Source organism: Oncorhynchus mykiss, chromosome 14 (genome assembly GCF_013265735.2).
Source record: "Oncorhynchus mykiss isolate Arlee chromosome 14, USDA_OmykA_1.1, whole genome shotgun sequence".
Lineage (NCBI taxonomy): Eukaryota > Metazoa > Chordata > Actinopteri > Salmoniformes > Salmonidae > Oncorhynchus > Oncorhynchus mykiss.
This window is the reverse complement of record NC_048578.1, coordinates 13989668-14017240: the sequence shown is the minus strand read 5'-3', so window position 1 is coordinate 14017240 and position 27573 is coordinate 13989668. Positions and strand designations below refer to the sequence as shown.

Genomic DNA, 27573 nt, shown 5'->3' with positions numbered 1-27573 from the left:
TTAGGGCCAAGGATCTTTGTGAAGGGTATGGATTGGAGAGATACCACAGTGCTGTTGTCCTCCAGGACAAAGCCTGCTATTGATGTCTGACCTGTGCAGCCTCCTGATAGCCAACCTGTCAATTCCCTCTCTAGATGATCGCTGTTTCCCGATCCAAAAGACGTTCCATTCTCAAAGGCATTGGGCCCTAAAGCTGATATCGATTGGGTAATTTTGTCAGACCAGGGATTCAATGTGCGAGCGTGACATTCAGCCAGGTCAAGCTAACAATAAGCATTATTGTCTGTCAGGTGAGAGTGCTGAGGCAATCGGGTTGTGGATTGCCCTGTGGTGGAGTCTAGGAGATAACCGTTACGCCAATGGCTGGTCTCTCCTCACATCGAGAATGGATCAAGTCATCTGTCTCTCTCTATGTCAGAGCAGCTCTGTATGCTCCGCTGTCTGCCATCCCCTCTATCATGTCCCACAAATACATTTTACAAAGGCCTGTGATCAATTGGATGTGAACGCTGTCGTTGATTCGGCTTGTGTCGCAAAAACTCTCTCATTCAACTCGAGTTCTCTCCTTCCCTTTTATGTGAACCTCTCAGTTCTTTCCTCCTCTCTGGATTCTTCCATAGCCGCGGGAAGTAAGGGCGCTGCAGCACCCCCTGATGAATCACAAAATACATTAACCCCCCCCAGCACCCCCAACCTAAAACATCTGTCAACAAGTTAGGGCTGCAACGTCAATCCAGTTGATGAAGTGATCTGATTTGCTATTGTTGTTTTGTAGGCGAGAATCTCCAGTCCGTGCTAAAACAGACCTTATTTTGGATGGGTTTCCATGACTCATTGCCAGGATGTAAGTGGCCAATTCCATCCTCTTTCCATCCCAAGCCACTGACAAAATGAACAATCCCTAAATTGAAGCAAGTGTAGCATTTGCCTACCAATTCTCAGCCGCAAACTAATTAGTACTCTATTGTGTCCAATGGCTTCACCACCTTTTTGGATGGTGCAGACTCATCCAAATAGTCAATCTATTTGTTTTCCACATGAGCTATATGCACAGTGAGCGTTAAGCTGAGAACATAGACTTCATCAAATGTTCTTTGGCTGTGAAAGCGTGAGAGCCAGCACACGTATCAAAAGCCAACACCTCAAAAAGCCCTTTCCCTTCACTTGCATTAAAGAGGGATTTGCGGAACTATTTTCAGAAGCGAAAGCAACAACAGCAGTAAATACCAAGTGAGCCTTGAAAATGAACCAATCGGCGTCACAGGTGAGGAAAAAATAGTAAGCACACTTTGACCTCTCCAGCCTTCAGTAATTGCTCAAGCTGTTTTTCTTAGATGAATGGCATTGCTTTCAACCAGAGAGCTTTCGGGAATCAACCTTCCGTCTTTTCTTACTCGCCTACAAAGATGTAGTGCTGTTATTCATCTCAGAAGAAGCTGGAGATATAGTCCCTGAGGTAGTGACGCTGTAAACCAGGAAGCCAATTTCTAAATTGGATGTTGTGTATTAACATGCTTTAATCAACATTCCCAAAATGTCACTTCTTAACCTATACAATGAATAGTTCCAGCATTGAAATGCTATAAAATCACAATCTCAATATTCAAAGGTAATCAATCCCTTTAGAATTTGAGCTCAAATACAAACCAATCTCTTGTTCAGTTGTGCACCAGTTGTGCATCAGGCCTCACACTCTTTTCTGGTTAGGGCCAGTATGCACTGTTCTGTGAAGGGAGTAGTACACAGCGTTGTACAAGATCTTCAGTTTCTTGGCAATTTCTCGCATGGAATAACCTTCATTTCTCAGAACAAGAACAGACTGACGAGTTTCAGAAGTGAGTACTTTGTTTCTGGCCATTTTGAGCCTGTAATCGACCCACAAATGCTGATGCTCCAGATACTCAACTAGCCTAAAGAAGGCCAGTTTTATTGCTTCTTCAATCAGCATGACCGTTTTCAGCTGTGCTAACATAATTGCAAAATGATTTTCTAATGATCAATTAGTCTTTTAAAATGATAAACTTGGATTAGCTAACACAACGTTCCATTGCAACACAGGAGTGGTGGTCGCTGATAATGGGACTCTGTGCACCTAGGTAGATATTCCATTAAAAATCAGCCGTTTCCAGCTACAATAGTAATTTACAACATTAACAATGTCTACACTGTATTTGACCATGCTGGTCATTTATGAACATTTGAACATCTTGGCCATGTTCTGTCATAATCTCCACCTGGCACAGCCAGAAGAGGACTGGCCACCCCACATAGCCTGGTTCCTCTCTAGGTTTCTTCCTAGGTTTTGGCCTTTCTAGGGAGTTTTTCCTAGCCACCGTGCTTCTACACCTGCATTGCTTGCTGTTTGGTGTTTTAGGCTGGGTTTCTGTACAGTACTTTGAGATATCAGCTGATGTACGAAGGGCTATATAAATCAATTTGAATTTGATTTGAACAATTTGATGTTATTATAATGGACAAAAAGTAGTTTTTCTTTCAAAAACAAGGACATTTCTAAGTGACCCCAAACTTTTGAACAGTAGTGTAAGTCAATTCAAGCTTTATTCATACAGTTTTATTGAACAGGAAATACATAATATAAAATATTTCACATTTTCATATTTTCATCATATTTGTACTGTGTACTTGAGCTTGTGTTCTCAAAAGTGACTACACCTCAGCAATTTATAACTATTTTACCAGAAAGGTGAGATTTAAACCTTTCTTTGAGTATGCAACATGTTTACAACAAGACACTAAAGTAATACTGCAAAAAAAGGGGGTAAAGCAATTCACTTTTTGTCCGGAATACAAAGTGTTATGTTTGGGGCAAATCCAATCCAATACATGAATGAATACCACTCTCCATATTTTCAAGCATAGTGTTGGCTGCATCATGTTATGGGTATGCTTGTAATCATTAAGAACTGGGGAGTTTTTCAGAATAAAAAGAAACGGAGATAAGCACAGGCAAAATCCTAGAGGTAAAACTGATTCAATTTGCTTTTCACCGGACACTGGGAGAATTCACATTTCAGCAGGACAATAACCAAAAACACAAGGCCAAATCTACACTGAAGTTACTTACCAAGAAGACAGTGAATGTTTCTGAGTGACGGAGTTACCGTTTTGACTTAAATCTACTTGAATATTTATGTCAATACCTGAAAAATGGTTGTCTACCAATTTCTATAAACACGTTTTCACTTTGTCATTGTGAGGTATTGTGTGTAGACAGGTGAGAATAAAACAAATGCAATCCATTTTGAACGCCACAAAATATGAAATATATCAAGGGGTATGAATACTTTCAGAAGACACTGTAGGTGGAATGGAATTTTGATAGACAAAAACACCAAGAGTAAATAACAGTCTGTCTCACTCTCTCTGAGAGAGTATCAATTCAGAGAGCAGATTTGTTGAAGGGCATATTTGATAAAGTGAGGCTGAGGCACAGAATGCAGAAGGGCTCATTCTCATATTTTCCTCACATTCCGTTAAAGAAACACAGTAGGGCCTCCAACTTGCTTATTATGCATGATAGGAACTGGCTGCCTCATAAACAGGTTGCCGATGCATCCGTCACGCCCAATCCAACGGCACCTCTCTCAAGCAACGGGTGGAGTTAGTTATGGAAACAGGCGAGTTTTGACTCTAGAGAAAGCACCTGGTCCGCTCAGATCTCTACCATGAGACAGATTAATCACACCAGATTAATCATAACAAAATCCAATTTCCTCAATGATTCCCACTCCCTATAGACCTAACTCCTAAAGTCATTTGAAACTGACCCTCCCATTCACTACAGTTGATGGCCAACTGAGCATTCCTCCAGCCACAATTAAAATGCTGTCAGGTAAAAAAAAAGTTATAATAATTACACCTAAACCCAATTGACCCTTTTCAGGAGCAAGGAAAGAGAGGAATCTCCCTTGGACAGATGGCGCATGACGCAGCCTCCGGCATTATCATCAGAGACTAGGGCATTGCCTCCACCGGCAGAACCCAGCCCAGTCCACATGTCCCTCTCCCCAAGCCTTCAAAGCTATGGGGCAAAGGCCTGCTCTGCACACAAGTGACCAACCAGGCACATTGCTTGTACTCTACTTGACTAGAAGTAGAATGCACACAGGGCACCATTAGGTCTTACATGTAGGTTGTTGCACAATATAACGAGCAGAGAAGTGCAATTGGTGGATTGGATTATACAGGCTTTGGTAATTGGTGGATTAATTAGCTGACTCATTGACCTTCATCTGAACCTTGGGTTCCCCACTGAATAAATTATTTGAGGGAAATGCGAGGCCAACTCTCCATCGTAAATCTTGATTTCAGGGATTTTATTTAGTTACAGCAATACATTGAGATAATAACCTGTATTCTAGACTGTAACACCACAATTTCATCTTTCACCTTTCATTTTGTCATCCTGTGGCGAGGGTGAAAAGCTGTGTTTTATGAAAGGAAAGGTACTGTAGTGAGTGGGCTGTTATGACCCACTCTCCTTATCTGCCCCTCATTCTCTCTCACAAAGACAAACTCTCTTTCTCTCTCTCTCTCTCTCTCTCTCTCACTCACACACACACACACACACACACACACACACACACACACACACACACATGGAATCGGTACCAGACACCAGAAGTGTACATGATAAATGACCTAGCACACCAAACAGGACCAGGCTGTTTAATAGACCTTAAAGTCTGTTTGGTTGACATAATTGATGAGCCTACATTATGTTTGACTGAGTTTCAGGGAGGGAGCAGGGAGGAAGGTAATGGAAAAGTGAATGTGTGGAGAGACCAGAGCGGCCTGTAACCTTAAGGGAACCACGTCTCACCTTTACTATATTGATGTCGGCTAAAGCCTGACAGAGGGAGACCAGGATTTTCTGCCAAGATGACATACGAAAGAGGTGGCCATTTTGGAAGGTGGTCAAGGAGGCACAGTGAGGATAACCGATGCTCCGGCCAAAGGACCGTAACATACTACCAGCCAGTAACATAGTCTCTTTGGGTGGTGTAGGGTAGCATACTGTATCGGAGAGACCCAAGCGGAGAATTTGAGCTTATCTAATGGCCAACGTCACAGGCCTATATTTAACAGAAGTAGTTCCTTTATATCAACAGCCCCGATACTAGCCTTTTAAGTGTCTTGACTGAACTTTTCACTTTTTGCTCAACATTTCACTTTCAATATTGGGAACAGAAGAACGGCCCAGCATGTATTCAGGGTGTCTATTTTAGTGGAAGAAAGTTTTTGCTAAATTAGGTCAAACGATTTACATCACCAAGAGGATAAACAGTGTTTCAATACTACGTGACCACAAATAAAAACTTTGTCCAAATTTCAGCAGAGAAAAACACAAAGATGAACTGATTCCAATAAAGAAATAATTCTAAGATTCATTAAAAAAAACCAGTTTTGTTATTTTAAACTACAGCGCTCTGCTCTAAACCATTCATCGTCATTCCCCTTTGCTGATTCTGAGCTTTTATTTTACTAGGCAAGTCATCTAAGAACAAATTCTTATTTACAATGATGGCCTACCCTGGCCAAACCCTGACAACACTGGAAGAATTGTGCAGCACTCTATGGGACTCCCAATCACAGCTGGATGTGATACAGCCTGGATTCGAGCAGGTACTATAGTGACACCTCTTGCACTCAGATGCAGTGCCTTAGACCGCTGTGCCACTTGGGAGCCCACTTGAAAGCATTCCCAAAAAATGACAATTATATTTGGATAGTCTAAAGGACTACTTGGCTCTCTGTTGCCTTAATGGGCAATGCCAGGCAATTGATGATGGTGATAATTTCAACTTCATGAAAGGTCAAGCAGATTCAAATTAGACAAAAACACGTGGCTTCAAAAGAACTGGAAAATTGCTTCCCAAAATCAGAAATATGTACAGTAAGTGTACAGATGTAGGATCTTCATTTGATCACTCTTTTGTTGCTGAGGATTTTCCTGCACAGAAGGAATTGCAAAACTGTAGTGTATTTGAGTTTTAAACTTTAAGTTTGTAATTTACAATGACTTGATTTGCCCAATTAAAAATCTATCAGTCCCTTCAAAAATGTCAATTAATCATAATCCACATAATTATTCACATTTCCTGTTACTGCAGGATTATTTTCCTGCTGTAGCAAATTGGCTCAAATTAAGATCCCACATCTGTATGAAATCAGTTCATACTCTAAGTGAATCTATACCAAGCTCTGAAGTTGTTGGAACTGTGTGAAAAAGCATTGTATGCTTTTCTCACTGAAGGAGCTTTATGACCTAAACTGAAGTGAGCTTTTTGTGTTGAATTGCCGTAATATAGGTTCAAATATCCAGGCCAAACAAATGAGTCACTCCAACACGGCACGCTCAGACGCAACAGAGGAAAGTTAGCCCATCTGTGACGTGCATATGTGCAAGAGTAATGTGTGTGTGTCTAGCTATTAGTTTTAATTGTGTATATTGAACTTTCCCTTTTGTATTTCTGTGAATAATGGCTTTGTGTGTGTGTGTGTGCTCGTTCGTGTCTGCTGTGGCTGGTGTCTTCTCTGGTCCCCAGGATGGCATGAGGGCATGAGGGGTCTACAGCACAGTCGTAATCCCTACTGCCTACAGCCAACAAGGGCCGGCACTGCCAAGTGGGCTGGCCAGGAGTAGAATGTACAGCTGCTGACCCCTAAAGAACTCTCCATGCTGGACACAGCCTGTCTGAACTACAACCCAACACATCCGCCTCAGCCCGCCTGCCTGCACAGAGGGGTTGGGAAACATCATGGTAAAACAGACAATATGCTGTAATATGCTGCAGGTGTGTGTGTTAGAGGGGGGGGGGGGGGGTGAGTGAGTGTACGAGAAGGTACGACTCTGAGCCAAAAATACAATAAATTCAGAGCAAATTAAACCATTTATCCATTTCACACGCTATCTCCCTTCCATTTCAACAGCTATCTCCCATTCATTTCAGCGGCCATCTCCCTTTCATTTCAGAGGCCATCTCCCTTTCATTTCAGCAGCTATTTCCTCCTGATGGTGCTGTATAACTCCTAGACGTGCTACATCAGTAACCCTCCTGTTGAGAGAAGAAAATAAACATTAATTATTTAAGGAGGATGTCACCATTATCTCCCAGTAACCCAACCTCTACATTTCATCTCTCCATTGAACCCACAGCAGTGCATGTGGATCCCCCCCGGCTACCTCGTCATGGATGCTATATTGATTCTGTCACCCCTCTGTGATACTGCCGCTAACTTCCTGGTCATACACACACAAACACACACACAAACACACACTCATTGAATAGTATACACTATTAGCTGTTTCTAAATTAGTAAGCGGCAGCGCTCATGCGGCACACACACACTCGACTCCCCGGAGTCACAGGTAGACTGTTTTGATTCCAACTCCACACTAAAAGAAAAGAGCCATTTGGAAACATAATTAGCTGCACGGAAGCTAAGGAAGCGGTTTTGTTATTGTACTGTAGCTAGGGTAATAAAATCTTATTTGACTCCACGGTCTGCTGAGCGTGGGTTCGGAGAATTGGGATTATTGTAATAATGATGATGGTAATGATTGTGGTTACAGCAATTATAATAGTGCCACTGCTATTGTGTTTCTTCATATCTATTTAGTACATTACTTCCTAATTGTATTTATTTATAAATAGATGCACAATCCGGGGTTCAGATATTCACTAACCAAACAAACAGATTTTAACACCAGGAATCCAGATTACGAGCTTTGATTGACAGCAGTCCGCAGCGTACCCCTCTTGGGATTTTACCTCCAGTGGTCATTGGTCAATCTAACCTCTCTCCCACTACAGTGGAAGGAATCTATCATCATTATAACATGAGCACGGACAACACATAAGTGACCTTAAGGGGACATGCCAAAGACAAACCTCACAGGATTGATGAAGGCAGATGCCAATACATCAATCATTTAGAGATTGCTGTGTTTCTCTTCCACCCAGTCTATTACTCCTGTAGCTATACCTTTGTAGTGGTGGGGTTTAAGGACTATGCATCGCCCAATCTCTTATTCATGGGTTGCGTGTTTTGTCACTATATTTTTTAATATTCTTTTTAGGACTGATGCCCGACTGAGCATTCTAAATTTGATCAAAAGTGGATTACAGTGGCTTGTGTCACATTCTGACCATAGTTCTTTTGTGTTTTCTTTGTTTTAGTGTTGGTCAGGACGTGAGCTGAGTGGGCATTCTATGTTGTGTGTCTAGTTTTCCCATTTCTATGTTTGGCCTGATATGGTTCTCAATCAGAGGCAGGTGTTAGTCATTGTGTCTGATTGGGAACCATATTTAGGTAGCCTGTTTTGTGTTTGGTTTTGTGGGTGGTTGTCTTCTGTCTTTGTGTCTATGCACCAGATAGGACTGTTTCGGTTTTTCACATTTGTTGTTTTGGTATTTTGTAGTGTTCACGTTTATGGTCTTTATTAAACATGTTGAATTCTAACCACGCTGCGCTTTGGTCCAATCCTTCGCCCACAGAAAACCATTACAGCTTGTTATTACGCTATATATACAAAAGTATGTGTACACCCTTTCAAATGAGTGGATTCAGCTATTTCAGCTCCACCTGTTGCTGACAGGTGTATAAAAATCAAGCACACCTCCATGCAATCTCCATAGACAAACATTGGCAGTAGAATGGCCTTACTGAAGAGGTCAGTGACTTTCAACGTGAAACGATTCCGTTGACCGTTTTATGTGTGGATTAATTGTCGGAGTAGAGGATCTTGTGCATTTCAGGTAAAATAACAACTCAACGTTTATATCCCAGGAAAATGTTGCTAGCTAAATAGGACAAATGAATGCTTTTCGACCTGTCCCCAAATTAATATAATTGGTTCAGAGTTTGTTTTTATATTTCAACCTGCGTCTCGTGATCACGTTTCGTGTGGGGGGTCAAAATCTATTTGCGCACGATGGCGCACATGGACGCACGCGTGCACCCGGTTTGGGTATGGTGTTAGTTCCAGTGAATGGAAATCTTAATGCTACAGCATACATTGACATTCTAGACAATTCTGTGTTTCTGACTTTGTGGCAACAGTTTGGGGAAGGCAATTTCCAGTTTCAGCATGACAATGCCCCCTTGCACAAAGCGAGGTCCATACAGAAATGGTTTGTCAACATTGGTGTGGAAGAACTTGACTGGCCTGCACAGAGCCCTGACCTCAACCCACATCGAACACCTTTGTCATGAATTGGAACGCAGACTGCGAGCCAAGGCTAATCGCCCAACATCAGTGTCCAACCTTACTAATGCTCTTGTGGCTGAACAGAAGCAAGTCCCCACAGCAATGTTCCAACATCTAGTGGAAGGCCTTCCCAGAAGAGTGGAGGCTGTTAGAGCAGCAAAGTCGGGACCAACTCCATATTAATGCCCATGATTTTGGAATGAGATGTTTGATGAGAAGGTGTCCGCATACTCTTGGTCATGTAGTGTACATTGACATTTTCAAAGGGAGGCAAATAATTAGTAGGAAAACCTTTTGTAATAATTTTGATAATATTTTTTTGTGTTATTACATACAGCCGGAAATAACTTTTGGATATCAGAGTGGAGGTAACTCAGCAGCATTTTCCGGGAATATACCCCTCAGGGCAATTGAACTGATTCCAGAGGCTGATCCAAAACACCGCCGCCGGCTGAGAAGAGGTATTTGGAGTGGATTTCTAGCCCAACTCGGGAGTCGCACACACCATCCACTTCTTCCGAGTATATTACTTGCTAATGTTCAGTCTCTGGATAATATAGTAGACGAGCTCAGGTCGAGAATCTTCTTCCAGAGAGACATCAGGGATTATAACATATTCTGTTTCACTGAAACATGGCCCTGGGTTCTCAGTACATCGCGCAGACAGGAATAAAGAACTCTCCTGGGAGAAGAAAGGCGGGTTGTATGTTTCATGATTATCAGAAGCTAATCAGAAGCTAGTTAGCTTCTTTACTGGCTAATCGTTAGTATTCAGCTAACCACGGTTTGTGGTCATCAGCTATCCTTTAGCTCGAAAATCTATTGGCAGTTTTGTATGGCGCAGCGCGGCTCGGAACGGAACATACCGGACCAATTTTTCTCTCCATGTCCCTGGATTTCAACCGCTAACTCTGGACATTCATACCTGGATCTCACAGCTAGCTAGCTGCTATCCGTGTGACTATCGGCTTTCGTCGATTCCGGAGCAAACATCAATTATTCCGGAGCTAGCCAGCTGAAGAGTTCCATCAATCACTCCTGGGCTACAATCACCTATCCGGACCCGTTTTACTGCCTACGCGGAGCCCCACCGGGCCTTCACAACTGGACTGCCGACGTTATCTACCCGAAGGAGTTATCCGGCTGGCTCCTCCGTCGCGACGTTACCTGAACGCCCATCTGCGGCCCGCTAACCGTTAGCTGTCTTATCGGCTGCTATCTGAATAGACAATCGGACAATTTATTTATTTATTTGTATTTATTTATTTTTTTCTTCTTGGGCCTCTATAACTATATCTATTGTTTTTGTTGTTGTTGTGTGATTTGGATTAATCCCCTCTACCACACGGAACCCCACTAATCTACTGACGGAACGCAAGAGGTGGCTAATAACAGACCTCCATCCTTTGCTAGCTTGCTACCGATGGCCTGGCTAGCTGTCTAAATCGCCGTGACACCCAACCAACCTCTCTACTCACTGGACCCTTTTGATCACTCGACTAAGCATGCCTCTCAATGTCAATATGCCTTGTCCATTGCTGTTCTGGTTAGTGTTTATTGGCTTATTTCACTGTAGAGCCTCTAGTCCTGCTCACTATACCTTATCCAACCTATTAGTTCCACCACCCCCACATGCAATGACATCTCCTGGTTTCAATTATGTTTCTAGAGACAATATCTCTCTCTTCATCACTCAATACCTAGGTTTACCTCCACTGTATTCACATCCTACCATACCTTTGTCTGTACATTATACCTTGATGCTATTTTATCGCCCCCAGAAACCTCCTTTTACTCTCTGTTCCAGACGTTCTAGACGACCAATTCTTATTGCTTTTAGCCGTACCCTTATTCTACTCCTCCTCTGTTCCTCTGGCGATGTAGAGGTGAATCCAGGCCCTGCAGTGCCTAGCTCCACTCCTATTCCCCAGGCGCTCTCTTTTGACAACTTCTGTAACCGTAATAGCCTTGGTTTCATGCATGTTAACATTAGAAGCCTCCTCCCTAAGTTTGTTCTATTCACTGCTTTAGCACACTCTGCCAACCCGGATGTTCTAGCTGTGTCTGGATCCTGGCTTAGGAAGACCACCAACAATTCTGACATTTTAATCCCAAACTACAACATTTTCAGACAAGATAGAACTGCCAAAGGGGGCGGTGTTGCAATCTACTGCAAAGATAGCCTGCAGAGTTCTGTCCTACTATCCAGGTCTGTACCCAAACAATTTGAACTTCTACTTTTAAAAATCCACCTCTCTAAAAACAAGTCTCTCAACCGTTGCCGCCTGCTATAGACCACCCTCTGCCCCCAGCTGTGCTCTGGACACCATATGTGAACTGATTGCCCCCCATCTATCTTCAGAGCTCGTGCTGCTAGGCGACCTAAACTGGAACATGCTTAACACCCCAGCCATCCTACAATCTAAACTTGATGCCCTCAATCTCACACAAATTATCAGTGAACCTACCAGGTACCTCCCCAAAGCCTTAAAAACGGGCACCCTCATAGATATCATCCTAACCAACTTGCCCTCTAAATACACCTCTGCTGTCTTCAACCAAGATCTCAGCGATCACTGCCTCATTGCCTGCATCCGTAATGGGTCAGCGGTCAAACGACCTCCACTCATCACTGTCAAACGCTCCCTGAAACACTTCAGCGAGCAGGCCTTTCTAATCGACCTGGCCGGGGTATCCTGGAAGGATATTGATCTCATCCCGTCAGTAGAGGATGCCTGGATATTTTTTTTAAATGCCTTCCTAACCATCTTAAATAAACATGCCCCATTCAATAAATTTAGAACCAGGAACCGATAAAGCCCTTGGTTCTCCCCCGACTTGACTGCCCTTAACCAACACAAAAACATCCTATGGCGTTCTGCATTAGCATCGAACAGCCCCCGTGATATGCAGCTGTTCAGGGAAGCTAGAAACCATTATACCCAGGCAGTTAGAAAAGCCAAGGCTAGCTTTTTCAAGCAGAAATTTGCTTCCTGCAACACTAACTCAAAAAAGTTCTGGGACACTGTAAAGTCCATGGAGAATAAGAACACCTCCTCCCAGCTGCCCACTGCACTGAAGATAGGAAACACTGTCACCACTGATAAATCCACCATAATTGAGAATTTCAATAAGCATTTTTCTACGGCTGGCCATGCTTTCCACCTCGCTACTCCTACCCCGGTCAACAGCACTGCACCCCCCACAGCAACTCGCCCAAGCCTTCCCCATTTCTCCTTCTCCCAAATCCGTTCAGCTGATGTTCTGAAAGAGCTGCAAAATCTGTACCCCTACAAATCAGCCGGGCTAGACAATCTGGACCCTTTCTTTCTAAAATGATCAGCCGAAATTGTTGCCACCCCTATTTACTAGCCTGTTCAACCTCTCTTTTGTGTCGTCTGAGATTCCCAAAGATTGGAAAGCAGCTGCGGTCATCCCCCTCTTCAAAGGGGGGGGGACACTCTTGACCCAAACTGCTACAGACCTATATCTATCCTACCATGCCTTCTAAGGTCTTCGAAAGCCAAGTCAACAAACAGATTACTGACCATTTAGAATCTCACCATACCTTCTCTGCTATGCAATCTGGTTTCAGAGCTGGTCATGGGTGCACCTCAGCCACGCTCAAGGTCCTAAACGATATCTTAACCGCCATCGATAAGAAACATTACTGTGCAGCCGTATTCATTGATCTGGCCAAGGCTTTCGACTCTGTCAATCACCACATCCTCATCGGCAGACTCGACAGCCTTGGTTTCTCAAATGATTGCCTCGCCTTGGTCACCAACTACTTCTCTGATAGAGTTCAGTGTGTCAAATCGGAGGGTCTGCTGTCCGGAACTCTGGAAGGCTCTATGGGGGTGCCACATGGTTCAATTCTTGGACCGACTCTCTTCTCTGTATACATCAATGAGGTCGCTCTTGCTGCTGGTGAGTCTCTGATCCACCTCTACGCAGACGACACCATTCTGTATACTTCTGGCCCTTCTTTGGACACTGTGTTAACAACCCTCCAGGCAAGCTTCAATGCCATACAACTCTTCTTCCGTGGCCTCCAATTGCTCTTAAATACAAGTAAAACTAAATGCATGCTCTTCAACCGATCGCTACCTGCACCTGCCCGCCTGTCCAACATCACTACTCTGGACGGCTCTGACTTAGAACTACAAATACTTAGGTGTCTGGTTAGACTGTAAACTCTCCTTCCAGACCCATATCAAACATCTCCAATCCAAAGTTAAATCTAGAATTGGCTTCCTATTTCGCAACAAAGCATCCTTCACTCATGCTGCCAAACATACCCTTGTAAAACTGACCATCCTACCAATCCTCGACTTTGGCGATGCCATTTACAAAATAGCCTCCAATACCCTACTCAACAAATTGGATGCAGTCTATCACAGTGCAATCCGTTTTGTTACCAAAGCCCCATATACTACCCACCATTGCGACCTGTACGCTCTCGTTGGCTGGCCCTCGCTTCATATTTGTCGCCAAACCCACTGGCTCCATGTCATCTACAAGACCCTGCTAGGTAAAGTCCCCCCTTATCTCAGCTCGCTGGTCACCATAGCATCTCCCACCTGTAGCACACGCTCCAGCAGGTATATCTCTCTAGTCACCCCCAAAACCAATTCTTTCTTTGGCCGCCTCTCCTTCCAGTTCTTTGCTGCCAATGACTGGAACGAACTACAAAAATCTCTGAAACTGGAAACACTTATCTCCCTCACTAGCTTTAAGCACCAACTGTCAGAGCAGCTCACAGATTACTGCACCTGTATATAGCCCACCTATAATTTAGCCCAAACAACTACCTCTTTCCCTATTGTATTTAATTAATTTATTTTGCTCCTTTGCACCCCATTATTTTTATTTCTACTTTGCACATTCTTCCATTGCAAATCTACCATTCCAGTGTTTATATTTATATTGTATTTACTTTGCCACCATGGCCTTTTTTTGCCTTTACCTCCCTTATCTCACCTCATTTGCTCACATCGTATATATACTTGTTTATACTGTATTATTGACTGTATGTTTGTTTTACTCCATGTGTAACTCTGTGTCGTTGTATGTGTCGAAATGCTTTGCTCTATCTTGGCCAGATCGCAATTGTAAATGAGAACTTGTTCTCAACTTGCCTACCTGGTTAAATAAAGGTGAAATAAAAATAAATAAATAATAAAAACTACTCATGGTGTGATTGTGAAAACATACAGAAACTCAAGTCCTTTTGTTCACCTGATCTGAATACCTCACAATTAAATGCTGACCATATTACCTCCCAAGATAATTTTCTTCGGTTATAGTCACAGCCGTGTATATTCCCCCTCAAGCTGATACCACGACGGCCCTCAAAGAACTTCACTGGACTTTATGCAAACTGGAAACCACATATCCTGAGCGTGCATTTATTGTATCTGGGGATTTATCTTTTTTGGGGGGGAAACACTATCGAAGTTCTACCAACACGTTGACTGTAGCACTCACTCTGAGAAAACATTAGACCACTGCTACTCAGCTTTTCGAAATGTCTACAAGGCCCTCCCCCGCCCTCCCTTCGGCAAATCTGATCATGACTCCATTTTGCTCCTCCCTTCCTCCAGGATAAAACTCAAACAGGACTACCTGTGCTAAGGACTATTCAAAGCTGGCCTGACCAATCGGAATCGATGCTTCAAGATTGTTTTGATCACGCGGACTGGGATATGTTCCGGGTAGCCTCTGAGGATAACATAGATGAATACACAAATACAGTGACTGAGTTCATCAGGAAGTGTGTAGGAGATGTTGTACCCACTGTGACGATTAAAACCTACCCTAACCAGAAACCGTGGATAGAAGGCGGAATTCACGCAAAACTGAAAGCACAAACACCGCATTTAACCATGGCAAGGTGACTGGGAATATGGCCAAATCCAAACACTGTAGTTATTCCCTCCATAAGGAAATCAAACAGGCAAAACGTCAAGTCTATGTATATAGGGCAGCAGCCTCTAAGATGAAGGGTTGCGTAACCGGATGGAAGCAACCTATTGTAGACTGTCTCGTTGGTAATCAGGTCTACAACTGTTGTGTCATCTACAAACTTGATGATTGAGTTGGAGGCATGCATGGCCACACAGTCATGGGTGAACAGGGAGTATAGCAGGGGGCTGAGCATGCACCCTTGTGGGGCCCTTGTGTTGAGGATCAGCAAAGTGGTGTTGTTTCCTACCTTCACCACCTGGGGGCGGCCAGTCAGGAAGTCCAGGACCCAGTTGCACAGGGAAGAGTTTCAGACCCAGGGCCCCGAGCTTAATGATGAGCTTGGAGGGTACTATGGTGTTGAATGCTGAGCTATAGTCAATGAACAGCATTCTTACATACAGTACATAAGAAATTCAAAAGTTTTGGGTAATTTAGAAATTACCTTGTTTTTGAACGAAAAGCTACTTTTTTGTCCATTAAAATAACATCAAATTGATCATAAATACAGTGTATACATTTTTAATGTTGTAAATAACTATTGTAGCTGGAAATGGCAGATTTTTTATTGGAATATCTACATAGGCGTACAGAGGCCCATTATCAGCAACCATCACTCCTGTTTTCCAATGGCACATTGTGTTAGATAAAGATTAAGATTCGCAAAAGAACACAGACACTGGACAGAGATATGGCAGAGATATGACCCTAGACTTTGAATGGTAGTGTAGGTTTTATTGTTGTCCAGTTTGGATAGAGCAGCGTGCAGTGCGATGGAGATTACACCATCTGTGGATCTATTGGGGCAGTAAGCAAATTTAAGTGGATCTAGGGTGTCAGGTAAAGTAGAGGTGATATGATCCTTAATTGACTAGCCTCTCAAAGCACTTCTTGATGACAGAAGTGAGTGCTACTGGGCGATAGTCATTTAGTTCAGTTACCTTTGCTTCCTTTGGTACAGGAACAATGGTGGACATCTTGAAGCACGTGGGGACAGAAGACTGGAATAGGGAGAGATTGAATATGTCTGTAAACACTCCAGCCAGCTGGTCTGCGCATACTCTGAGGACGCGGTTAGGGATGCCGTCTGGGCCGGCATTTTTGCAATTGTTAAAATGCTTAAATGCCTTACATCGGCCACGGAGAAGGAGAGCCCACAGTCCTTGGTAGAATGCTGCGTCGGTGGCACTGTGTTATCCTCAAAGCGGGTGAAGAAGGTGTTTAGCTTGTCCGGAAGAAAGACGTCGGTGTCTGCGACGTGGCTGGTTTTTCCTTTGCAGTCTGTGATTGTCTGTAGACCCTGCCACATACGTCTCATGTCAGAGCCGTTGAATTGCAACTCCACTTTGTCTCTGTCCTGACGTTTTGCCTGTTCGATTGCCTTACCGAGGGAATAACTACACTGTTTGTATTCGGCCATATTCCCAGTCACCTTGCCATGGTTAAATGCAGTGGTTCTTGTTTTCAGTTTTGCACAAATGCTGCCATCTATCCACGGTTTCTGGTTTGGGTTGGTTTTAATAGTCACAGTAGGTACAACATCTCCTATACACTTCCTGATGAACTCAGTCACCATTTTTGTGCATCCGTCGATGTCATTCTCAGAGGCTACCCGGAACATATCCCAGTCCGCGTGATCAAAACAATCTTGAAGCATGGATTTCGATTGGTCAGACCAGCGTTGATTAGACCTTAGCACGGGTACTTCCTTTTTGAGTATCTGCCTATAGGAAGGTTTGGAGCAAAATGGAGTCGCGATCAGATTTGCCAAAGGGTGGGTGGGGGAGGGCCTTGTAAGCATTTCTAAAAGTTGAGTAGCAGTGATCCAATGTTTTTCCAGATTCAGTAGTCCAGTGAAGTTCTTTGAGGGCGATCATGGTATCGTCTTGAGGGGGAATATACATGGATGTGACTATACTGAAGAGAATTCTCTTGGAAAGTAATACGGTCGGCATTTGATTGTGAGGTATCCTAGGTCAGATGAAGAAAAGGACTTGTCTTTCTGTTTGTTATCACAATCCCACCATGAGTGTTGCATCATGAAAAATATACCCCCATCTTTCTTCTTCCCAGAGAGTTCTTTATTTAGGCCAAAGAGTTCAAAGACAAAAGAGTTCAATCTTGGTTTCGTCAGACCAGGTAATCTTGTTTCTCATGGTCTGAGAGTCCTTTAGGGGCCTTTTAGCAAACTCCAAGCGGGCTGTCATGTGCCTTTTACGGTGGCTTGGCTTCCGTCTGGCCACTCTACCATAAAGGCCTGATTGGTGTAGTGCTGCAGAGATCTTTGTCCTTCTGGAAGGTTCACCCATCTCCACAGAGGAACTCGGGAGCTCTGTCAAAGTGACCATCAGGTTCTTGGTCTGACCAAGGCCCTTCTCCCCCGATTTCTTAGTTTTCCAAGCTCCAAGGAGAGTCTTAGTGGTTGCAAACTTTTTCCATTTAAGATTGATGGAGGCCACTGTGTTCTTGGGGACCTTCAATGCTGCAGAATTTTTTTGGTACCCTTCCCCAGATCTGTGCTTCGACACAATCCAATCCTGTCTTGGAGCTCTAAGGACAATTCCTTCAACCTCATGGCTTGGTTCTTGCGCTGACATGCACTTTCAAGGAGGGACATTATATAGACAGGTGTGTACCTTTCCAAATAATGTCCAATCAATTGAATTTACCACAGGACTCCAATGAAGTCATCTCATGGATGATCTATGGAAGCAGGATGCACCTGAACTCAATTTCAATTCTCATAGCATAGGGTCTGAATACTTATGTCAATAAAGTATTTCAGTTATTTTTTGGGATAAATGTGCAAATATTTGTCATTATGGGATATTGTGTGTAGGTTGATGAGGAAAAATATTTAAATATGATTTAATCCATTTTAGAATAAGCCTGTAACGTAACAAAATGTGGAAAAGGGAAGAGGTCTGAATACTTTCCGAAGGCACTGTTTATGGATAGGGCAAAAAATAATACTTTTTAAATACTGTCATTTAGCAGACACTCTTATCCAAAGCGACTTACAGGATCAATTAAGGTTCAGTGCCTTGCTCAAAGGCACATTGACAGATTTTTCACGTAGTCGGCTAGGGGATTCGGGCATTTAATCCTAATTAAACACCATTAGGCTATCTGCTGCCCAAAATTGAAATGTTTCTTACAGAAGAAATATGAAAAGCACATGCATAACCATGGTAACAATTGAAAGGGAACAGTTTGGAGATCATGGGGAAATTATTCGACCAAAGGATGAGGACACAACAGTTCACCTGACAGAAGACTGAATCCAAACCATACAGTGTTGATTTTATGTGCATTTGACATTTATTGTACTTTTCGCCGCATTTGTTGATAACAAAATCTGAAAATAGTAACATGATACACATCAGTAACATGATACAAATAGTAACAAGTAACATCAGTAACATGATAAGAATATTCCTGGAAATGTGGGGTAAGTGCAACATAAGACAAACAAATTACAATGGTTTGAGTGAGAGTACTAACTGGTGTCTTCAAGTGGCCATACAGTACACCTCTTACTAAGTAATATCAATGCACTTTTTTTTGACTCAAAGAAGAGTCTTCAACTATAAGGGGCTTTTTGGAGCTCTCCTAGCTGTGCCGTTCAGGAGCTAGAGCAAGCACACGTGTAGTTGTTTTTCTTTTGGAACGCAATCCTGCATCCCAGCCCTCACACAATTACTAATGTTGTTTACGCAATCCAAAAACGGTCCATTGTAAATCGCAGTGGGAATCATTTGAAAGCCTGTTTAATTGCCAACATGACTAGCAAAGTTATGTTATATTACAGTGTTTCGCAATGCAATTCAGGGAAACGGACCATAATTTGATCTGCATTGTAACATGTACGCTAGCAGCCGGGAAGCAAGTACAGGGAGCAAATATTTAATAAAAAACGAATATGGAAGAACACAGAAACAAGAGTAGCGTACAGACATGAAACACGAACAGAGTGAATAAGGCCTAGGGACACAACCAAAGGGAGTGACAGTTATAGGGAAGGTAATCAGGCAGGTGATTGAGTCCAGGTGAGTCTGACGAGGCGCTGATGAGCGTAACGATGGTGACAGGTGTGCATAATAACGAGCAGCCTGACGACCTCGAGCGCCGGAGAGGGAGTATACGTGTCACGCATAGAAAGATGCCATGAGTTCATTCAGGTGCGTGTGCACTGGCTTAGCACACATCCCCATGGGGGAGGGGGCGAGCTTTCCCCCCTAGGTCGGACCCCCAAATAGCATATGAACATGTCATAAACCATGAACAAATATTTTGGAATTACAGGAAATTAGCTTTACAACTGCAACATCTTCTCTCAGCCTCTTGGCAAAATACATTTGCACGTTCGTCATAAAGAGGAGACCAAGGCGCAGAGTGATAAAAATACATTCTTCTTTTAACAAACAAAGAACACTTAACAAACAAAGAACACTTAACAAACAAAGAACACTTAACAAACTAACAAAACAAACATGAAGCTACAATAACAAGTGCTGACAGGCAACTACACATAGACAATAACCCACAAAACCAAAATGGAAAATGGCAACCTAAATAGGATCCCCAATCAGAGACAACGATAAACAGCTGTCTCTGATTGGGAACCAATTCAGGCCACCATAGACCTAGACTAACAAACACCCCTAGATATACAAAAACCCTAGACAGGACAAACAAGCATACCCACCCTCGTCACACCCTGACCAAAATAATACAGAAAACAGAAAACTAAGGTCAGGGCGTGACATACATTGAATAGCAGGAAATTAGCTCAGGGATTCTTGAAAGTCGAGATAATCCTTGTCCGGCAGGGAATATTTATTTTCATGGTAAAAAAAGAAAAGCATTTTGTTGCATTTTTTAGGTTAAAGTTTACATTTAGGGGAATTTTTTAAGGATAAATATATGTTTTTTAATTTTCTAAATACTTGAAATATTATTCATTTCCATGTCAGCTCTATGCCTGAAAATTCCCTTGTCCGGAGCAAAGGATCCCAATTTCAAAATATCCTAAAAAGTTTTTACAATTTTAACAACTGCCGATAATGGATATTAAATGGCCCTCTGTGAAATATGTGTCTGGAGATATGGCCAACTCCGTCTGATTTGTATAAGATGAATCAGGAATGAGCAGGGTCAGCAAAACCATAAGGACCCCTTATTCATGTCCTCATTGCATGAAGTGTAACAAGACCACTCGTGGCCAGTAGGGTTCTCTACTTTTGATAGATTTAAACAAACAATATTAGAATCACCATGGTCACAACCATAAACTGACAATTCAATCTGCCTGACAGATTAAAATAAAATATGACTTTTGGTTCAAATATGTTGCATTTACTTAGGTTTTAGTGTCATAAAGCAACTGAGGAAAAAACAAAATTGCTACTGTGAATACCACTTGAATGAAGAAGAAAAACACAATTTTTGTCAACTCCGTAAAACAGCAATGTCAGGTTTGTGTCCAAAGTGCACTCCGTCAGAATGCTAAAAGATCTGATGTTTTTATTGGGGGTTTTCAAATGAATAATTGTCCATATTTTACAAATGTTTGCATTGAACTTTTCTTTTTGGAGGCAATAATATGTCTGTTTTGAGTATCTGTTGTCAACTCTGTCAGTAACTTGTCAACCCCCTTAGGATATTGGAATCACTGTTCTGCAACATATGCCCTAAACATTTGAAGTATTTGCTGTGCTAGACCTAAAGGATAATGTTTGCTCTTGAAATGTTGTTTTATGTTGTAAATCTAGAAAATCATGCCAAAATGCTAACGGAATTAGCCCTGAAGCATTTAACAGTGCTATAAAACAAAATAAGAAGAAATGTGGAGATTTGTATAATGTATTTGAGTGTTAGAATTAAACAATCAAGGCTTTTAAACACTTGTTGTACAATAATATTTCAAATGAACTGCCTTTTATGGTGTCTAATTAGGTTCAAATAAATACAGTTAGTGGGATTTTATGGACAAAAATAGGAAGTTGTTCCTTTACATGGTGATACTTTGATCTATCAAAATATTAAGACACATTTTTGTGAGAAAAAATTGAAGATTGTCCTCAAGAATCGCTGGGCTCTAAAAGAGCACCGTTTTCTCACAGCCTCATGGCAAGATATGTAAAATAACATGAGATTAGCTATAAAACTGCAAATGTTTCTCTCGGCACCCTGGCAAGAAATATGTATCATATTAAACATGGGTTGGAGGGGGGCCTTGCTCGGACCTTGCAGGGGCCGCGAAACTTCGCTTCACCACTGTGCATGTGACATGGCAAATTTTATTCACAATCGACAAACATAGGCTCATTCTGTTCAGAACAACCCAGGGTACGACGTCATGTCATCTTGTAACTGTACAGCAAACATAGTGATCCTAAACATTGACACTGTATGTGACTAAGCTACAGGACTGTTTTGCTAGCACAGACTGGAATACGTTCCGGGATTCTTCCGATGGCATTGAGGAGTACACCACAATGCCATTGGTGACCAACTGGCAAGTGTCTTTGCTGACATTTTCAACCTCTCCCTGTCTGAGTCTGTAATACCAACATGTTTCAAGCAGACCACCATAGTCCCTGTGCCCAAGAACACTAAGGTAACCTGCCTAAAAGACTACTGACCCGTAGCACTCACATCTGTAGCCATGAAGTGCTTTGAAAGGCTGGTCATGGCTCACATCAACACCATTATCCCAGAAACCCTAGACCCACTCCAATTTGTATACCGCCCTAACAGATCCACAGATGATGCAATCTATATTGCCCTCAACACTGCCATCTCCCACCGGGATAAAATAAACACCTATGTGAGAATTCTATTCATTGACTACAGCTCAGTGTTCAAATCCATGGTGCTCTCGAAGCTCATTGATAAGCTAACGACCCTGGGACTAAACACCTCCCTCTGCAACTGGATCCTGGACTTCCTGATGGGCCGCCCCCAGGTGTTAAGGGTAGTAAACAACACATCCACCACGTTGATCCTCAACACGGGGGCCCTTCAGGGTTGCATGCTCAGTCCCCTCCTGTACTCCCTGTTCACTCATGACTGCACGGGCAGGCACAACTCCAACACCATCATTAAGTTTGCTGATGACACAACAGCGGTAGGCCTGATCACAGACAACGACAAGACAGCCTATAGGGAGGAAGTCAGAGACCTGGCCATGGGTTGCCAGGACAACAACCTCTCCCTCAACGTGATCAAGACATAGGAGATGATTGTGGACTACAGGAAAAGGAGGATCGAACACGCCCCCATTCTCATAGACGGGGCTGTAGTGGAGCAGGTTAAAAACTGGTGTCCACATCACCAACAAAATAACATGGTCCAAGCACACCAAGGCAGTCATGAAGAGGGCACGACAAAACCTATTCCCCCTCAGGATAAATTATTTGGCATGGGTCCTCAGATCCTCAAAAGGTTCAACAGCTACACCATTGAGAGCATCCTGACTAGTTCCATCACTGTCTGGTATGGCCACTGCTCGGCCTCTGACCGCAAGGCAATACAGAGGGTAATGTGTACAGCCCAGTACATCACTGGGGCCAAGCTTCCTGCCATCCAGAACCTCTATACCAGGCGGTGTTAGAGGAAGACCCTAAAAATGTCAATGACTCCAGCCACCCTAGACTGTTCTCTCTGCTACCACAGGCAAGTGGTACCGGGGTGCCAAAAGGCTTCTAAACAGCTTCTACCCCCAAGCCATAAGACTCCTGAACATCTAATCTAATGGCTACCTAGACTATCCCCCCCCCCCATTTTACACTGCTGCTACTCTCTGTTATTATCTATGAATAGTCACTTTAATAACTCAACCTACATGTACATATTGCCTCAATTACCTCGACTAACTGGTGCCCCAACACATTGACTCTGTAACGGTACCCTCTGTATATAGCCTCCCTATTGTTATTTTACTGCTGCTCTTCAATTTTTTGTTACTTTTATTTCTTATTCTTTTTTTTTAAACTGCATTGTTGGTTAAGGCTTGTAAGTAAGCATTTCACTCTAAGGTCTACACCTGTTGTATTGGCGCATGTGACAAATACAATTTGATTTGACATGCGTTTTATGATATGGAAAAGTGAAGTGCACATTTGGACTCACATGGGTGTTTGGCTTGCTTGTATGACATCAAGGCAGTATTTATTATATTCCTCAACTTCTCATCTTTCAAAATACATAGTGTCCTCTTAATTTACAGCACTTCCCTCACTGAGACAACAACAAAAAATTCAAAAGTTTCCTAATTAGCGGGAGGGAGGCAACTTCTTGTCGCGACTGTCAGTCATAACCCATACATCGCAGTGAAGCGCAGAGTCAGCGTAATGTACAACATGTTACTGTACAGCCACTGCGTTCCAATTTAGGCATGTATCAGTGTCCAAATCCACCAGTGTAACTTGCTACAATGGGGAAGCAAGCCAAACTTAATTAACCAAAAGGCAATCTTCTTCCACACACACATTTCCCACATCAATAGGAGAGAAATAAACAAGAACATGTCTCCAAACTGCTGAAGGTTAGGACCTTGGCACCACAGCTCAATTTCCTCATGTGTGAAATCCCTTTGCACACAATTCAGTGGATTCTACTCGTTTTCTTTATCGATGTAGCTGTGTACAGATGACCACAGGCCCTGACAAACTGCCTTATCTAGCAGCTGTTTAATGAAATGAATCCCATCTCTTCCTCGTCGAGCCCTTGCTCTCCCTAATCAGTCAGTGTTGGTTTCTCCCACGTATCCATCATCGGGTCTCAGAACGCACAGCTGTCTAAAGCCAGCAATGACAGGGATGCATGGCAAGTCACGATTTTTATGGCAAGGGACAAGGTTGTGCGTGCGTGCGTGTGCGTGTGTGTGTGTGTGTGTGCGTGTGTGTGTGTGTGTGTGTGTGTGTGTGTGTGTGTGTGTGTGTGTGTGTGTGTGTGTGTGTGTGTGTGTGTGTGTGTGTGGAGGGAGGGAGGGAGGGATGAGGCCGTGTCAGGATTTGAGAAGGTTTACTGTATTACAGTCTATCTCTAGGTTTAGCACCTCTCCATATAAGACACTTACTTCACCAGCCACTAGATTGATTTGCATATTGATGATAGGATCAATTTGTTACATTCATTAAAAAATGCATTACTTTATATGCTAATCCCACATAGGGACATCTCAGCTCAAGTAATTATGAAAATAAAATCATGCATATTTAATGTGCACTAATAAAATTGTTGAAGATTAAATTAGTGTTGATAGGCTTTTGCAGCTGGAAGATAAGGAGCAGTAGCACAAAGTCAAGATGTACTACTGCACAGTAATAATGTTTGTAATGATGCTCATTGGAAGGCTACAGGTAGGCTTCCACTGTATTCGTTTTTTGGATGGACAATTGTTCAACCCCTATGCTCCAGATGAACTTCATGGAAGAGTAAATAGCGCTTTAAGGATTCGGGCTTTAAAACATGTGCAATGTATCTGTGCATATCCTGAAATGCGTAAAATTGCCAATAGCTCTCAACAAAGGGACTGACTAAGTGCTGGATATGCAGTGCGAAATTGCGCATAACCAAAACAGTGGTTATTCAAAATACTATGATATTTTCGACATAATCTATCGATAAACATCCAAACCTTCTAAATATATAAATGATGCGTGTTCAAATTTCACCAAGAAAAATATAGCCTTCAATGATGAACTGGCATAGCTTATATATAAGTTTACTTTCACAGAATATATACATAACTATAAATGTAACAGAATAACATGATAGTTGTGTATCTCCAAAAACCCATCAACCAATATAAACAAAGTGGTTTTAGTCGCCTTAACGGACCTCGTCATGACCTATAGTCTGGAAGACTGGAAGACACTCGGACGCTCCCGTATCTCCCCATAGAGACAACAGACTAGGACTGCATGATCTCATCAGGCAGTGTTAGCATAAGGTTAGCAACTTACCTCCCAACGCTTGCTTCATAACAAAATCCATGATGATGGCTTTTGATTCCTGACTTCTTTATCCTCGCGATCTTACATTCAGGTCCAGCAGGAGAAATAGTCCTTTATTGGCAGATCTAAAGTAAAAAGAAAAACAGTCGGTGTTGAGTTCCCACTGAAACGTGTAACTTGTCCTGATCGAAACCCTTTACTCTGAAGAAACTTTTTAAATACTATTCAGCCATATTTCCATAAGAATCTATTGATGTAAGTAACTGAATATGCTTCTTAGCACCAATAAAAATATGCATGTAATAGCTCATAGGTAGACTGACTGTTTAGGACCCATAGGAAGGACACCAACCGTCAATATATCAGACCTCATATCCTAAACGCAGACGCATGCACAATCTGATTAAGTCACGAGCACAAATAACAATATGGTGCTGTACACTTCTCCTACACACTTATCAGTATGCTCATTTTTAGCCTAAAACATCACATTTGATTATGTCTGGTTTGTTATTGAGAATTATATCGAAACTTGTGTTCTTATTGGTAGGCTACTCAAAGTCTAAAATATGTCACCGACACTTAACTATTTCTTAGAGGTCTCCACATTTCCCGGGAGTAGCAGAGGTGAAGGGTGATGACCAAAATACACAATAATCCTCCTCATATTGAAAACTTCCAATACAGAGAATTTATATTTTTACGATTCCAAATGTTTGTCAACCCATCTAGAAACGATCAATGTTCCTGATTCCTATAACCTACGATGTTGTTACATGAACAATAACCATGCCTTTTTGATTGTATGTAGCCTATTGCAAAAATAACGTATGTATTTAGATGATCAGTCAATTTGAACATTAAACTGATTAATAAAAGCGTTGCATTTGTGAAAGCACCATGAAAATGATTGCGGTGATACAGAAACACTTCCTTTCGATCAAAGGCAGGTTTCAGCACCATTGCTGGTGGAAAGCTCCTTTCTCAACCTTCAACATAGTTAACCCGACAGCCGGGTTTTTTTCAGCGCTCATAATAATTACCTGTCCGGCGATTGGAATCTATCAAAAACGACAATAAGACTCTCAAAAATGAAGTTTTTTTGCAATGGCAAACGATGATATTAAGTGCAAACGCCTAGCATCTCCTGTTTCCTGGCAAAAAGGTATGTCCTTGCTCCTTCTTGCACACTGGCTACATGAGTGTGTTTACGAGGGGAACTGCAGCTGCCTTGCCTGCTGCTGATGAAGCAACTCACTGAATCACATGTAGAGCTCCCTTCTGAAACGTCCCACGTTCTGACCGAAAGAGAGCGATCAATTATTGACACGGTCCAGTCTTTGTGCGTCCCACCACTTTCGGTCCAATAGTGTCTTTTTGAGTAGTTTACCGGTATGTAGCCGAGAAAACAAGAACACCAAGTGGACGGCTTTTATGACCAGCTATATACCTGCCTTGCTGCCTTTTAACCATGTCTGACCTACATTATATTGTCCCAGGCGTCTGCTTTTGTGTATCTATGTGGTTGAATGCATCCTTTTTAAGGTGACATCCATCTAGGGTAGCCTTCCATTAGGCTACACACACACACACACACACACACACACACACACACACACACAAAGGACAACATGTGTAGGCCTACTTATCCATTGTCAGGTGTTTCTTGAGCCCCTCGTTTTCTTTGGTTTATCACATCATTGACACAGACTTAATCAGATTGCAAAGGTTTCACATTGCATTTAAACAGGGGTGAAACTAAGGTGGTACGGTCTGGTACGTGGCCTGGAAAAATCAATAGTGGGGGTACGTTAAACATGAGCCTATCACAATAATTAAAACAAAATGTCAAGAAAACGGTAGGGTAATGTACTGTTATTTATCATTACCGCATGTCAACGGCATGTAAACATTTGCGAATGGACATGAAAACCGGTGGTGTAACCTACGCTCCAAAATGCGTTGTAATTCGACGAGAACACTGACATTTTGCCAAGTCAGAGACGAGTGGCCAACACCCGAGACACGCGCGGACAACAGTCGACGCGTACATTCTGACCTAATTACAATTGCCAATTATCATAACAATTTTTGTTTTTTTGTGTATGTGATTTGTTTTTTTTGTGTATTCCATTCACCACTGTTTGAAGGCTGGAAATATTTTGCGTGTGAATGAACGTGCGCGGGTAGCATAGTGAAGGAACACTTTGAAGTGATCATTTGACAATCAGATGAAAACATCATGACTGGTTGTCTTTATGCCACAATAAAAGGTAATACATTTTAAAAGTTAAATGATGACTAGGCCCACAGAGACTAGGCCCACAGAGATCCTATTGAATTAATAGGGATTCCATATGTAATTAAATTATTAGGCCCATCAAAAAATGTTGGTGCACACAGGAG

General features: G+C 42.4%; 1 protein-coding gene across 2 annotated transcripts in view; it reads right to left on the bottom strand.

The window, feature by feature from the left end:
• The window catches only part of LOC110488871 (complexin-1), a 69357-nt gene extending 42723 nt beyond the window's left edge, over window positions 1-26634 (bottom strand). The window contains exons 1-2 of one of the 2 annotated variants that reach the window (XM_021561308.2): window positions 26426-26634; window positions 25177-25292 (exon numbers count right to left, since the gene is read on the bottom strand). In XM_021561308.2, the coding sequence (XP_021416983.1) occupies window positions 25177-25207 (31 nt within the window). In that variant the 5' untranslated portion in view covers window positions 25208-25292; window positions 26426-26634. Of the gene's footprint in view, window positions 1-25176; window positions 25293-26210 lie in introns of both variants that reach the window. The other variant, XM_021561307.2, reaches the window with a different exon arrangement.
• Between the last annotated feature and the right edge of the window lie 939 nt (window positions 26635-27573).